Source organism: Rhinolophus ferrumequinum, chromosome 9 (genome assembly GCF_004115265.2).
Source record: "Rhinolophus ferrumequinum isolate MPI-CBG mRhiFer1 chromosome 9, mRhiFer1_v1.p, whole genome shotgun sequence".
Taxonomy (NCBI): domain Eukaryota; kingdom Metazoa; phylum Chordata; class Mammalia; order Chiroptera; family Rhinolophidae; genus Rhinolophus; species Rhinolophus ferrumequinum.
Window position 1 is genome coordinate 31,260,314 of NC_046292.1, and position 16,408 is coordinate 31,276,721.

Genomic DNA, 16,408 nt, shown 5'->3' on the forward strand with positions numbered 1-16,408 from the left:
TGCTCCTGTTTCCTTCTATCACTCTTGCCTGGAAAAGCCCAAACTCTGCCTTCTCTATGCCTGCATTTGGGTTGAGTGTGATTAGAGAAAAATCACAACCATACAGATTCATGCCATTCACAAAACCATAGTCATCAACCTCAACTGGGGGGGTACAACTACCCAGCCAATCGGTCAGTACGCACGCTCTCCCTCCCCCCAGTGACAATCTCAGATTTTCTTCATCTCCCACGATCTCAGATCCCCGACCCTGAACGTCACCCTGACCTCGTCACCCACACTCTTGTCTCCTACTTCACAGGAAATACAGAAGCCACCCTCCTGCATCTGCTCTAGTCCTTTCCTCTTAGCCTGTTACAAGAGAGGACCCATCTTGAAGTCACTTCTAAGACTCATTCCTCTACTCCCTCTGGGTTCTGGAGCCCAACCCTACCGCCTTTTCAGGGGGCCTTATATTGTGAGTAACCCTTCCACTCTGATGAAGCTTCAATTGTTCCTTCTGCACTGGTTCCTTCACATTAGCATGCAAACATATTAAATCTCTCCCATCTTGAAAAACAACTTCCCTTTAACTCCCCTTTCCATGTGGCTGGTACCCAATCTCTCCTCCCTTTCACAGCCAAATTTCAGAGCTGTTAACACTCATGGTCTCATTTCTTCATCACCCACCCTGCAGTCTGAATTCCCTCGCTATCGCTTTACCAAACTGCTTTATCTAATGATCCCTATGACCTCACAGGGGTGAAGTCCAGTGGAAGCTTCTCAGGTTTAGATGGACCCAGTGGACTTACACCTTGAAACATTCTTCCATTGGCCTCAGGGACACCATGTTCTCTGTCCATCCAATCCTCCTCCAGCTCCTCTGCATGTGCCTTTGCTTCTGACCACCCCTAAGATGTGGGTGTTGCTCACAGCTGTCATCGGCCCTCTTCCCTTCTGACTTTCTAGTCTTTCCATGGACAACCTTATCCACCCCTGAAGTTTTCACTACTATATATTTCCCAACCATTTCGAAACCTGTATTCCCACTATTACTCTCCCAGTCCAGGGTACCATTCTCTTTCATATAGGTGACAGCAGTGCCCCCACAATCTCCTCCATGGTATCTGTCTAATCTGCACATCTGGTCAGTTTATTTCCTGTCTTAAAACCCTTCAGTGACCCTGGAGAGACATTAGTAGAAGCACTGGTGAAATTCAATAAGGCCTTTAGTTTAGTTACTAGTATAGCATCCGTGTTCATTTCCTGGCGCTGATAATTGCACTGTGATATGTAAGACGTTAACACTAAGGAAAGCTGGGTAACAGATATAGAATCTTTTCTGTAAGTGTAAAATTAGTTCCAAGTAAAAAGAGTTAATAATTCAAACAACACATAACAACCACTACCTCTAACAGTGTGCTTCGCTGCTCTCAGGACAGTGTGCAGCTGCCTTTCGGAAGTCCCGGGGATCTGTCCAGGTTCCCCTCTGGGGCCCCATCTGCCCCATTCTCCTGTTGGATGGGGTTGGTTCTGGTTCTCTAGCCTCTAAGCTTTTTCACGTGCTCCTCCTTCTGCCTGGAAATTCTTCCCTACTTCTCAGCTGGCACGCCGCTTCATCTCTCAGGACCTGGGCTTGCCATCGTTTCCTGGGGTGCCTTATCTGGGCCCCCACATTTGTGTTAGGAACCCCTTCTATGTGTACCCCACTGTGATTGTCTCTGCCACCCTGCTAGACCACAAATCCCTTGAAGACACTAGTGTCAGAGGCCCTCAGTCAATATGTATTAAGTGGAAGAAAGGAAGATGGAGGAAGACGGAGGGAAAGGTGATTTCACATGATTACAGGTGAACCTACTCCAGCCCTGACATTTGCCACCCGAAGCCTAGACATGCCCAGACCCTGAAAAATCAGTCATGGTCCTAATCCCCACCTTCCAAAGTGCTGGGAGCTCCAGGCCCTTCCCTACCACCACTCACTCTTCCTTAGTACCTTGGTTTCCCTAAAACCTGCCGTGCCAGGAGGCTGGCAGGTACCTGAGATTTCAGCAGTCTGAGCAGCCTGTCCTGCAAACCAAGACAGCTGAGGGTGGCCACAATGGTGCTGGGCTCCTCAGTCCAGCCGATGATGCCCTGGTGAAGGACCTGGCTACGCCTGGGGATGCAGAGGGAGGCTGCCCTCCCTAAGCCCAGTCCTACCTGGTAAATATTTCATCCTCAAGCTGCTCAGCTAATCCCTATTAATTTCAATACCGCCGCCTTGCCTGGCTCAGCTCCCAATGCATTATTTATCCCCTTTGTTTGTTTGTCGCTAACAGGTGGGCCCCAGCGGAGGCGCCGACTGGGGACAAGCCCACTCCATCACAGTGTGGCTGTGAATTAATCATGAGGACTAATGGGAACCACCTCAGCTCCAGGCACTTCCCTCTCCGCCTCCCCCTGCCCTGGCACCCAGGGGTGGGCCTGGGCCATCTCAACTCAATTTAACTCAATTCAAAACAATACATTTTATTTACTATCTGCCTACACGAGTCAGATGCTATGTTATGCTTTGGAGATACAAGCTGAACAAAACAGATACAAGTTCCTGCCCTCAGGGAACTTACAATCCATTGTGGGAGAGAGGCATTAAACACCTCATTTCCTAATTACGACTGTGACAGTGTTTAAAGGGCGTGTAGAGTGCTATGGAGGAGTGCACAGGAGTCCGGAGGCGCCCCTGGGGAAGCAAAATCTGAGCTGCGCTTTGAAGGAGGAGTGGGTATTAATTAGGCCGAGGGGTGGGAATGGGGGCTCCCAAAGGAAAAAAGCCACATGGGAAGGCCCTAAGGTGAGAGACGGCACGGCAGGTTCCAGCCGGCATTGTGTTGGAGTGCAGGGAGCACGAGGAGAGTGGCTTGAGGAGGGGCAGGGGACTGCGCCTCCGCCAACAAGGCCTCGCTGGGCCCACTCTTCTCCCTAAGCAACCAGCATCTGTCCCAGTGGATTACCACGGAATCATCCTCAACACCTCGATACACACACAGTCACGCCACCCCTGATGACTTGAGCAACATCCGATTTCTTGACCTTGTGGCTCCTGAGAGACGGTCAAGAGCATTAACCCTCAACTGCACAGACAGGAAACTCAGGAGCATTTGGCCTGGGGGCTTGTGAGGGGCCTGTGTGGGCCTCTCAGCACCGAGGCTCAGCTGTGCCCAATGGAGGACAGCGCAGAACCTGGCCCAATGACCCCACGGAGAGACCAGGCACGGGCTGGAAACACTGAGCTGCTTCAGCCACAGGTGCTCACACCCTCCCAGGAAGGGACTTCCCTCATCTCTGAAAACCCAGTACTGGACTGGGCACCCAGAAGACCTCGGCAAACATGCATCTTCTGAATGAATGACTGCACAAGAGCGAAAGCCCCAGGAGAGTCTTTTTCCAGACACTCCCCTCAAAACTCTGAGAGATTTAAGTGGACAACCAAGCTAACTCATACTCAGGGTTTTATAGCACTTCCAAATCCTCAGAGCAAGCCTGGAGAGTTTGGAGCGCTCATCAGCCCTATTTCAAAAGGGAAGAACCAGAGGCCCAGCGTGGTGTGACGTACCCAGGGCTCCACTTGGAAGTGACGAGCCTTCACCAGGATGAGGTCAGCCAGCCCAGGGCCCCTGCATATCCAGCATATTCACAGATCTGACCCCTCTGGGGCTTTCCCCAGGGATCTCCCTCGGTGACTCCAGGGACCTCAGCTCCCAAGGATTGTTTAAAAAGCACCTGGCTTACGAACCAAGTGCAGCTCTGCCAGGGCAGAGGCCTCTCTGTGCACATGGTCAGGGTTTGTAATTCTATTCAAAGTGGCCACTTTGAAAATCCATATGTCTGCAGGCTCCCCGTCCATCATGGTGTCAAGTCCTGGAGCAGAGGCATCCATCAGCGGCCCCCAACCCCATGGTCTATGTGCCCACATGCCTGATCCCAGCCACGCGCCTTCCTTGGCTCCCAGCTCTCGTGCGGCACTCCCCAGCCTGCACGAAGGCTCCAGCGGGCCGCCCACTCACCCCGCCTTACCCCTGCCTCCACACTGGTGGAGCTGCGAGGCCCCAGCCCTGCCCCAAACGCCTCCCCTGCCCCACCGGGCCTCTGCTCTCTTGGAGCTAGGCAGCCAGCACGGAGGCAGCCTCGATAACTCGCTAACGTGCTGCCCATGCTGTTCTTAAAAATTTATGACTGTGCAACATGAAAAATCCGGCTGAGGAGCCGTCATTAGCGGCGCTGCACCCTCCCCCACCAGAGCCACCCTCGTAAATTGAGATTTATGGCTGCGGCAGGCGGGTCGGGGTGTGTGCAGGCCGTGAGGATGCTGTAGGGGAGACAGGGAGACCAATGAGGCAGCGGCGGGGCCAGGGGCTCCCCCCTGCGGCAGCTCCCGTTCATCACAGCCTGCTGTGATACCTGCTGAGACAAGGCCTGGTCTGGGTGTCAGCATGGACGGATGCTGGATTCTGCTAGTGGGGTTGCGGGGGGGGGGGGGGGGGGGGGGCATCCTGTGCCAGTGATAGGTTCCTTTAGGTGTAGGACCAGATCCTGCGGTCCAGGTGCTAAGCAAGTCCTCTTAGCAGGATGATTTGGGGAGGGGGAAGGCTGGACCTGGGGAGGAAGCGTCCTCCTTGCTGGGGTCACAGGCCTGGGCCCCCAGAGGCAGCTTCTCCAACCAGAAGCATCTAATTGGGCTGTGATTGTGGTATCCCAACCAGAGAGTTAAGGGTAGATAAGGATGCCAGGAACCGTCCCTTCCCTGTCCTTTCTCTGGGAAGAAGGGCCAGTGGAGAGGCTAGTACAGGCTGAGTGCAGTGCTGGACCCAGTCACACGGCCTCCCCTACAGAGGCCAGGCTGGGGCTAAAGAGGAGAGATGGTGATCCCACAAGCCTGCCCTCCCCCTCTGGAGGCCCTTCCTATTACCTCCCCTCCCCTCCTCCCCTGCTCACTTAGCCCTGTCAGCCAGGCCATTATGAAATTGGGGTTTCATTTACAGACTAATTAAACATTACAGCTTGTTCACAATTACAACGCGGGGATGAGGGAGTAACTAATTACGGAAGAAATGAGCTAACATTTATCTCTGCTCCCACCCTCCCTCTCCCCACTGCCCCCCCAGTCTGGCTTCCTCCCACTCTCTGGTCAGTACCAGCTTGCTAGGCTTATTTCCTAGGATGGGGGACTGGCAGGGCCAGGACCCCACCCACCGTGGACACAAGATCCGACTGCAGTTCCCAGCTACTGGAGGGGAGGGGCTTAGCTCCCAGGGTACAGACTGCCTAAGGGACAGTCAGGGCTTTTGCACAAGCCCATGTGAGTGTGACTAGAGTAGGAAGGACCCTTGACAGTAGGTGGGCTATGCCATCTGGGTGGGGATGAGGGGACACTGCTTTGGTGAGTATGACAGCACTGCTGGCTGGGTTCTATGCACCTGCCTTGTGGGGTGAAGTTTTGGTGTGACTGCTACAGACCACTCTGTAGTGTGCGATGGGTATGAGCATGAATGAACCATGCTCTACCCTCCACGCCTCGTCCCCGGGTCAGAACAGAAAAGGACTAGGTGGCTGCAGGAAGTGCTAGTCAAAGCAGGCCTGGGATGTGGCCCTGGCAGCGCTGGGCCCAAATCCGCAGCCCCCTTCACTCCTGCCTCAGAAGCAAGAGAGGCAGCAGGGTTAACCTGCCCTGGGTCTCTGCCTGTCCCTGCCCTCAGGCTGGCCTTGGCTTCTGGCCAGGTGTCTCCCGGGGTCCAAGGAGCCTGGTCGGGGGGCCTGGGGTGCCTCCTGTGGGCAGGAGTCCTGGGGTCTGGCTGGCCTGCCACAGTTTAATAATAGTAACAGTGAGAGTAAGCGTTTCCATCCTTCCTGCCTTTGGGCAGAAGAAGAAAGGAAAGAGGAGGGAGAGGAGGGAGTGGAGGGAGCGGGCTGAAGGGAGGCTTTGAGGCCTCAGAACTCACATCAAACAGCCGGATCTGGGCCTAATTGTCTGACCCCTGCCCCTGCCTTCAATCAGCTCTGCGGCTCCCCGCCCGCCCCTCGCCTAACTAGCAGCCATGTTCTCCTCATTAGGACCAGCTCCCCTTGCACACGTGTCCCCGGACATGTCCCCAACACTCCAAGCTCCCAACCTTGCCTGGTGGGTGGGTATAGCTGGGACCCAGTTTTGGAGGAGCCCCTGGGACAGCTGTACCCTCAGCCATCCCAGCTGGCTGGACCGAGCTGCTTAGCTCTTCTCCCTGGATGCCACGTGCTGTGACATAGCCCTGGGCAGGTTCAGCTGCTGGGTGCATTCTGTCCTCTGTGTGTCCTTCTTGCTATAGCCCAATTGTCTGAGACACACAGCTCCTGAGGGCGGGATGTGTTTGAATCCTGTCCCCTTTGGTCTGGTTCAGCCTGGTGGGGGATCTGGCCTGGCTCAGGGTTTGTGTTCAGAGGCCACAAGCTGAAGGAAGTTGTCTGCCTACTGTACGAGGATGGTCCCTGTAAATGGATCTCGGTGCTGATGTGTGAGTGTCTGGGGCTGGCGGCACAGCAGTGAGGCGGTAGAGCTTGCTGATTACGAGCTCCGACCCTAGAGAGATGTTGTGTCAATTCTGGCTCTCCCACTTCCTTGCTTTGCAACCTTGAGCAAATGACAACCTTCCTGAGCCTCAGTGTCCTCACATACACTAGAGGTGACAGCCCCGACCTCAGAGGATTTGGGAATTCAAGGAAACAACTGTACTGTATCTGACACTCAGCAAACATACTGGAACGATACTGGTGTAGGCGGGGATTCAGACCAGACTCAACAAACTCCCCTCCATAGGCCACAGGCCCCATGTTGCCCAGCTGGAGGGGGTCGGCTCTGGTCCATAGTGTCAAGGACAGGAAGAGCTGTTGAGGAAGGGTCTAGCGTCTTGTAGAAGAGGGAGGCCAGCTCCCAGGGGCACAACTAATACTAGGGGCAGAAGCACCTATGCTAGAGCCTCAACTTGGAGGCAGAGATGGCACCCAGCAGCGACAGGTGGGAGGGGCAGGGCCCAGCTTAAGGGTTGCCAGGGGGCATTAGATTAGACGAGGTAGGTCAGTCGGGTCGGTCCATGAGGTATGGACCGTCTGTGAGTAGTGTGGGCAAGGCGGGAGGGGTGCTGTGAACACCACTGGAGTGCAGGCTGTCTGGGTTGCGCTAGGAATTAATTCTCAGGGTACCAGGCCTGTAAGGGGTTGGGGGAAGGGCTGGCCTGGTCTGGGCGCTGACATTGTCTCTCACCTTAAACCAGTGGTAATGACTTGCAAATATTGATGAAAACGCAAACTAGAGAGATTGTGTTTTTCGGGGAGTGAAGGTGGGGAGAGGGGATAAGGAGGAAAATAAACTGAAATGAAGTCCGGTTATCTCCCATCTGTGGCTGTTCCTAATCCCCCAGCCCAAAGGAATCCAATGCAGCCCCTTATCTGTCCTGTCAATCACTCCATCACCGCCCAGTGCTTGGTGGACACCGCACGCCCTCACATACACTCAAGCACATGCTCACACATGCACACACACGCACACACTCACTCCACCGACTCTTGCTCCAATACTCCCGCCCACCCCCAGCCCATTACTCCTCTGAGTAGGAGCAGCAAGCACGCAGGTCCTGCCAGATGGATGCAATTTGCATAATATCAGCAGCGGAGGCTGCAAGATCACCAGGGGTCAGGGCGCTGACATCCCCGCACAGTCTATCTGCAAGTGCTAATTTGGCCGGCATTGATCTGTCTTTCTGATTTCTTTGTCATTTACGTCTGCGATGGTTTGACAGGAGATACAGAGAGAGACAAGGGGAGGCCGGGCTGGGGCTTGGGGCTAGGAAGGTAGGGAAACAAAGATTGTACTTCCCAGTGTATCACACACAGAGAACACATACATGCATACACCAGAACCTTCCTCCATCCGTCCGTCAGTCCACTCATCAGTGTGTCTATCCATTTTCCATCTGTGTTTGCTACAGATGTCCCTGGGGGCTTTAAGGGTGCCAGCTCGGGGAGGAAGGTGCACGTCCCTCTGCCTGAGCACTCTCCAAGCAGGATGCCTGGAGAGCCGTCTCTTCTCATGGTTATCCATCCTCCTCACTTTGTATGGGCTACACCACTAAGAAGGACAGGAATGAGGGCCGCGCTGGGGAAGCATGCACTGAGGCTGTCTCTGTCCCCTCCCCGAAGGCAGCTTTGCTGACTCCTCCCCTCTCAGCCCTGGAGATGGCTGAGGCAGCGGGGAGGTGGAGAGGCACCTCTCTGCCCCTCTAGGACAGCCCAGGAGAGGCCTCTCAGGTCTGCAGTACTTCACCACCCTCAGGTCACCTGAAGCCGACACCGGGCTCTGGCTAATTCTGAAGTCCTAGGTGAGCCAGAAAGTCCTCTATCAGATCATACCTAAATGCCACACCCTGCGGAACCCAGGCCAGAGTCCTCACATTCTTCCCTGCCCTGGGAGGAAGGTTCGTCATAGGGATGCAGACCCTGCTGGGATGGGAGATGTCACAAGGAAAGGGGAGGGGCAGAGAAGATGGAAACTCTGGGAAGCGAGAGCCCAAGGCAGAGAAGTGGACTCGGTCATGCTGTCAAGGGAGGCAGAGGGCTTGAGCCATGCAAGGTGGAAAGGCCCCTCCCCCTGGCCACAGTGGCTGTCTTGGCCCCACCTCCTTTCCCTTGCCTCGCCACTGTGGTAGCAGAAGCAGGGTGATCAGAAGGAACTCCCTGCTGGGCAAAAGGGGGGCTGGTGTTTGGTGTGCGCTAATCCTGGGCCTGAGGTCTTCAGAGGGACCTGGGGAACTTCAAGGAGGGGAAAGCAAAGCTGCACTGTAGACGAGCTCATTAGCCAGCACCCCCACACCCCCATGAGGAGGAGGAGGGCGGGCGGCCCAGGGAGCTGGCGGCAGAGGCAGCAGAGAAAAGGCTGTCACTGTCCTTTCTTCCTTTTGGTACAAGCATCTCCCTGAGCCGACGATTCTCCCGCAGTGACACCTCTCACGGGCGCTAATGAGATCCATGTCACAGAGCTAATGCGCTCTGACTGGACTCTTGATAGACACCCCATTCCTTCAGGGGAGACCACAGGCCAGTACTGCCCTCCTGGGGCCAGACCCCCACCCTGCCACCTGCTAGCCAGGCCCTCCTGCCAAACTATGCTGGGCAACAAGCTCTGAGACTCCACCTGGTGTCTGGCCCTCTTCTCCATGAGCCCCAGAGGGACCTTCCCCCCTGAGCAGAGGGGATGAGCGACCAGGGCGGGACCACCCAGCTGGGTTATTCTCCCAGCCAGCTGAAACCAGTGGCCGATGGGGCCTCCATGTCCCAACAACAGGTGAGAACCCTTTTAACTGACATTTCTGTGCAGATTTCCATAAAAAGCAGCAGCAAAGGAGGCCTGGGTCTTGTCCTTAGAGAGGTCAAGTATGTGGGGCCTAACCATTACCAAATTACAGTTGGGGCCCAGGGGTGTATTCTGTACCCCCAAACTGGGAAGGCCAGGCCAGATTCCCAGAGGAGGCGGCCCTGGGAAGATGGGCAGGTTTGCCTCAGCCAAGAGGTGCAGAGGAAACCCACCTTACAGAGAAGAACAGGTAGGGTCAGGAGGCGGTCAGCAGCCAGTGGCTGCAGGGCCCTGGCTCTGAGCACAACTGCAGGAGGAGTGGAGGCCTCCTTTCCTTTCTTCCCCAGTTGTTGCTACTGAAGCTTTGTCCAGGCCTGTATGTTTTACATGCCACTGAAGGAAATGAGGGAAGTAAGCTTGTTTTCTCCCTCATCGTCTCGGTTGGTAGCACAAAGCCTGACATCAAAAAGGTACTTCCAGTTCAGCACAGTGGTAAGAACACAGGCTTTGCATTCAGATGGACCTGGGTTTGAATCCAGACTCCTCAATTCAATTGGCTGTGTGACCTCAGGCAAGTCACTTAGTAATTAAGCCTCAGTTTCCTAACCTATAAAATGGAAACACTGATGCCTACCTTCCTAAGACTGCTGTGAAAATTACATTAGTCAACATAAAGTGCCCCTAAATAATGTGTCTTGCTCACCTTTGGCTGAAATGAAGGAGGAACCACGCAGCTACATAGCACTCAGTAGTCCTGGTGGAGGCTGCTCTGCCTAGAGGCTTTGCCCCCAGCCAAGGAAGCTAACAGAGTCCACAAAACAGACAGCCACGGACGTCAGCAGGTCTGCATACATGCAGTCCTTCCTCACTCACAACCTGCCCCGTTCACCAGGCGCACAAGGCCCAATCCACTCCCCCAGGAGGAGGTGCCCTCCCTGGATTGGGAGGTCATGCTGACAGCCCCACAAGCACACCATTTCCTCCCAGAGCTTCACTGCCTCCGTCCTTGAGCCTCACCTCTCTCTCCCTTCGTCCCCAGGGCCAAGCCATCATGCCATCCTGAAGACTGTGAACTCTGTGGGGACAGCCACTGTGTCTGTCATCTCACCAATACTTTTCTAGCACCTACCCCAGTTCCTGACACACAGCAGTTGCAGGGTAAACGTTCACTGACCTGGTCCCGACTCCATTCCCATAGCCACTACCGGCTCTGAATTAACCATCATCTCTATGTACCTTACTGCAACTTCCCTTCTGCAATTTCTCCTTACTAGTCCGCCTGTACACACTCTCAGGCTGCTCTGACTGAAGCCCAAATCTGACCAGGTCACTCTTCTGCCCGAACATTCCCTCACTGCCCCTCAAACAGCTCCGCCACCCACATCCATCCCAGTGGCCCTTTCCCTTCTACAGCTGGCTCTCCCTGCCCTGCCCACATCAGCCTACCCCCTAGTCTGCCTGCTCCCTTGCTCTCTCAGCACCTCCACCACCCCGTGCTCAGCAGGAGTCCCCGCCAAGGAGGTCCCACAGCCTCGTCCTGCCACACGTACCTTACAAAGAGGCCGGAGACCCCTCAAAGACCTAGGGTCATTGGTGACTGTGCATACTGAGCCACAGCCGCATGGCACTGTGGGGGAAGCAAGCAGGCCCTGGAGATGGCTAAGCTGTGGCATCTGCAGAACCCTTGCCCTGCATCACCATCGCCGCCTCATCTCACCCCCGCCCCCAACCAATATACATACCACTCCCCACCTGAGGCTGGCAGCTCCTCCCACAGTTAATTAGCACCATGTCACTGAGGACCAGCCTGAGTGGCCAGTGACGGGAGCTGACCTATGACCCCAGGGCTAGGAAATAGTCCACATCAAACTCTTACAGCGCGACCCTTTTAGCACGCACAGTAACTCGGGGCACCGCCAGCTGAAGCTCATTAAAGCTGTCTCTTTGGTGCGAGGGCCATTAACCTCACTGCTCAAAACCCACACCTCCCCTCCCTGCCTCTCCCAGCCCAATTAATGCCCTGCCTCCTCCCTCCCTTCCAAGCACCCTCACCCACACCTCAGAGCCAGCCAGGAGCTGGCAGTGCAGCCCCCTTCAAAGATACAAAGACCAAGTGCCAGGAACCACCAGTGCCCTGGAAGGCCCTGGTGTTGGCAGGGCAACAGGGAAGGGGGCTTCTTGAGCACCCACTGTGTGCCAAGCACTGCACCAGCCCTTCACACCGCTGACTTTCCTGAACTTTCCCAAGAGAGGCAGTAGCACTGTCCCTTGTCTAAGGTCACAGGGCTCTGGGTGGTAGAGCTAGAGCTACGTCTGTCTCCAAAGCCCTCACTCTGTTGTCACTCCTAGCCTTGGGCTGTCCCCTGGAGCCCATACAGATAGGAAGGAACACCTCAGGGTTCCTAACCTAGAATCAACATGGGTGGACAGACAAGAGGGCATCACTGAGTCCCAAGAGGCAGTGAAGAGCGAGCACAACGAAGCCCTTCCCCACACAAACACACCCTGGGCAGATGCACAGAACCCAGCTCGAGGCCGCGCAGGGAGAGTTAACCCCGTCAATCCCACTGGCCCCCGCCTCCACAGGCCAGACTCCATTACTGGCGGTTCCTCCTCCCCTGAGCCAGGGCAAGTCCTCTCACTGTCCTCATTCTCTGGTCCCTTCCTTTCCCATCACTCTTTCATTGATTCATCGACTCATTCACTCGTTCATTCATCCACCCATCCGACAGCATTTAGAGCACCGACTAAGAACTAGTATGTATAGCACAAACTGCCTCAGTGATTCTGAATCAGAGCTCTGATCGTGTCGTTCTCTCACTCACAAACTCCCTCTGTCTCATCAAAACCTCAAGAGATATCCAACCCCTTTAACCTGGCATTCAAGGCCCACTTACTCCCCATTGATTTTTCTAGCCATTCCCTAACCGGAAGTAGTTTCCACTCCAGTCACTAGAAACTACTTGTAGATGTGTGAACGTGTCCTCTCAGTATGCCACAATTCCTCATGCCCTCGGGCTTTGCAACACACACTTCCCCCTAAGTAGAAAGCCTTTCCCTCGTTTATCTGCCTAACAAACTCCTATGTATCCTTCAAAGATTCCCTGACTTAAGTGTCTTCTTCTCTAGAAATCTTACTGCTGAGCTCCCAGGTTTATTACCTTGCTAGGTTTGTGGTCCCTGATTGTCTGGAATAGCTACTATGGGAGGGAACAGCAGTTGCTGTGGGGTACCCCCAATTCCCCAGGTCCAGCAACGGCTTCCTCTTTCCCGCCAACAAGAATGATAAAGGGCATCCCAGAAGTCAGTGAGATGTAAACGAAGGAGTAGAAGCTACCTTGGCAACTGAGGACAGGGGCAACCTCCCTTAGGTCAGCCCAGGTGTTTCCATCATAGCCCTCAGTGTCCTGGGTGGCGCCTGCCCAGGTCAGTCTGTCTCCTCCCAGGATGTGAGCTCCCTGAGGACAGGAACATCCACTCAGCATGCCTAGCACACATGTGGCACCAGTAATGTTTGTGCAAGAGAGGAGGGGCTCGTCTGTAGCAGGCAACTGGGTCCTTTTGGTGTATCTTGCCAGTCCCCTTGCCCCATACCCAATATCTCCGCAAAGGTACACAGGGTACGAGAACGTCGTAGTACCACCCAGGAATACCACCGTTTCTCCCTAGTTGGAACAAAGCCTATGCCTGTCAAGTACTCTGCTTGAAAGCATTTGCATGCACATGTGTGAGCAAGCACACACAATAAGATACACAGAAATGAACAGACCTACTTTCTGATGGATACATACACGGGCTGATGGTTGCTTCCATACAGACACATGTACACAGAAAAATATACACAGATATATTGTCACACACACACATCCCTCAGATATACGTATACTTGGACACATATATACTCTTAGATGGACACACAGAGACCCGCAGCTGAAGGTGTCAGAAACACACACACACACACACACACACACACACACAAACACACAGACAGACACGTATCCATACTGACAGATAAGAGGCTAGCAGAGTCTCCAATGCCTAGAACCAAAGCCATTCCAGCCCCCTCCCAAGCAGGAATCCCCGAGGGTGTCCCCCCACCTGGAACCCCAAGTGGCCCCTCCCAACACAGGCACCGCTCAATGGAGGCTGCTGCTCCTGCGGGGAGTCAATACCCTGTGGATGGAGCCATCGGTCAGAAGGACCCTGACTAATTAAAAGCTGGTGAGGTTTAAATAATTCATCTCCTTAACTCCCATTGATCGCCCAGTTTAGTGGCCACAGACTTGAAACAATATTAAACAGCCTCCTTCAGCTCCACGGGGGGTGGGTAAGCTGACATGTGTCCACTCGTCTGAGGACATCACCCACCAGAGATGCAGCCAGGGGCAGGGGTACCTTGGCTTGAACCCAAGGCCACCTGTGACCCACCCAAAGCTCAGGCCCAGCCTCCTCCTAAACAGTGTTTTGAAAGACCCTTTGCAATGGTCTGGTTCCACTCTCCCCTCACTCCACTCCCCTTTCCCGCTCCGCCCAGCCATGGAGAGTACCCTGTAGGAGCACTGAACTGTGCCAGGGGACTGGGGCATGTGGGCAGGGGACTGACCGAGCTGCCAGGGGGACAGTGGAGGGACTGACCAATGCCGCTGTGGGGCCGGCCTATGTGCTGCAGGCTGAGGCCCTTGTTCATGTCTAGAAGTCCATTCTTGGGCCAGCAGCCCATGGCGAAGCTGTAAGCCTGGAAGACAGGAGGCAAGAATGGTTACCAGAGGTCCTGACCCCTGAACCAACCCCATCACTCACCTTCCACCCACCAAATCTTCCCCGCGAGGGTCTCCTCTCATCATCGTGCCACTTCCTCAGGGTGCCCTCGCTGGGTCCTCTTTCCACCAGAAAACCCCTTCCTCCTCCAGAGCTCCCTTTCTCTTGGGCATCTCCCCAACGAAGGACCCCCGTCCTCACTGGATGCCCCCTCCCCAGCTCCACTGGAGAGCTCCCATTTACTAAGACGCCCCTTGTCAGGACCTCTCCTCTCATTAGGGCACCCCCTTCACCAAGCACCCCTCCTTCGATTCCCGCCTCTCCAGAGTGCCTAGCACTCTGCTGGGTCCGCCTCCCCACAGTATTACTGGTTACAGAGATGTGACGAGAAGGACTTGGAGACCAATATAGTCAAACCTCATTCCATAGATAGGAAAACCAAAGCAAGAGGGGGCCAGCCACCTGCAGGTGGTCAAGCTGCCTTTAACCCAGAGATAGGTGAGGCTAGAGAAGGCTGAGTGCTACCAGGAAGCTCAACTGAGGGCGAGTAAGGTCACCTGCTTGAAGCAAGCAGCTGTGAGGGGGGCACATGAAGGGTGTGTGACTGTGTGTGTGTGTGTGTGTGTGTGTGTGTGTGTGTGTTAGGGGAAGCAGATCTCTGCTGAAGGTCAAGTGCTCACTTATGCATATTCAAAGCAGCCACCCATCGATCTATACTTAATTGTTTTCCTGGGGTTGGGGAAGGAAGTGCTGGGGGCATCGATCTGCACGGCCCCCAGCACTTCATTGCCCCCCTTCCACCCCCTACTCAGGCCACCTGGCCACCACCAACTTCCATGGGTGGGGGCACATGGCAGGACCTTCTCTTACAGTCCCTTCCAGGCATGAAGACCTGATGTCACAGATGAGGAAACTGAGGCCCAGAAAGAAGGGACATACAAGCGTCAGAACACTATTAAGTGACCCAACAGGGATTTAATTCCTGCTTAGCCTGCTAGCAAAGTCCTGGGTTTCTAGCAGTGGGCTTGTGTAGCTGGCTGACCCTTCAAACACGACCCACCCCATTGCCGTGAAGTCCCCAAACACCAGGCTGCCCCTCTTCTCCTCATGGCAGGAAGCATGTGGGACTATGGTCAGTAGGAATGAACCTTGGGTGAAGTCCTCAGAAACCGGATGGTGAGTCCACTGACGAAACTAAAGCAACTGCAGCCATGGTGGCTTTGGCACCCACTGCAGTGCCCCACCCCGCTCATCGCTGGGCCCAGGAGGTCCCCATCTCACTTCACACTCCTTCACAGGGGAGTGCATCCAGCACAGGTTTAGGAACAAAAGGCAGGACGCTAGATACAGAGTCTGTGCCAGGGCCAAGGAGGCGAGCAGAGGGCTGGTACCCTCGTTCCCAGTTGTAGGAACTAAGCCTCGGCCCCTCGGGCACTGAAAGGCTCGGACCCAGTGTGCTCCAACCTCAGCACCTCCAAAGCCATTTTCCTTGACCACAGCAGTATGAGCCACAGCTCAACTTCCCAGCCAACCCTCCCACCCTTCCCTGAGTCACAGCTGTACCCACAAATTGGGGGCTGCGTGTAAGGCTCAAGGACAGGGGAGAGCACGCGGGCTTTGAGCCAGGGCAGAGCTGGGGAACGCAGGCAGCGAGGGAAAGCAGCCAGTGGGTGGTGCACAGCTGGAGAAGCTGCTGAGCGTGGTCAGGGCCACGGCTGGAGCGCAGTGGGCCAGAGAGCAGTGGCGGGCCGGCTTTCAAGTACTTTAAAATCACTTACAAAGGCCGGATTAAACGATCAGAAATTCCATTTAATAGGACAAATAAAGAAATAACAATCTACTCTATCAGCCTGGAGAAGGCGAGCTGGATGGGTTTTTTTCCCCTCTAAAAAGGAAAAAGGGAAGGAAGGGGAAAAAAGAAGGATAATGTGTGTTTACTCAAGCAAAGAAAAAAATATTTAAGTGATGTCGGGGAGAAGATTGCAGTAACTAGTGAAGAATAACATCGTCTACTTTGCTGTCAAATCACACCCGAATTTCAGTAATAGATTCTCGGCTGACACTCAATTCAATTCGAAGGTGATCCTGCTTTATCCCAGCCCATCAAATATTAAACACTTGCATTAGCAGGTGCTGCCGCTTCCCGGCTTAAAGCGACGGGCGGGCGGGCGGGCGCAGGGCTGCTGAGGCCCCTCTGCTCTGCTCTGCTCGTGGCTCGGGGGACAGGGCAGCACAGTGTTATCTGCACGTCATCCTGAGTCTTATCGCAGCTAAGCGGGAAGACCACTTCAGATAACACGAGACGCTGGCCCAACG

General features: G+C 54.7%; 1 protein-coding gene across 7 annotated transcripts in view; it reads right to left on the reverse strand.

Moving 5' to 3' along the window:
- ERI3 (ERI1 exoribonuclease family member 3) overlaps window positions 1-16,408 on the reverse strand; it is a 122,623-nt gene that overhangs the window by 10,887 nt on the left and 95,328 nt on the right. For 4 of the 7 annotated variants that reach the window (XM_033114276.1, XM_033114273.1, XM_033114270.1 and 1 more), the window contains one exon: window positions 13,970-14,069. The exons of 2 other annotated variants lie outside the window; for them this stretch is intronic. In XM_033114276.1, the coding sequence (XP_032970167.1) occupies window positions 13,970-14,069 (100 nt within the window). Of the gene's footprint in view, window positions 1-13,937; window positions 14,070-16,408 lie in introns of all 7 variants that reach the window. One more of the 7 variants, XM_033114271.1, reaches the window with a different exon arrangement.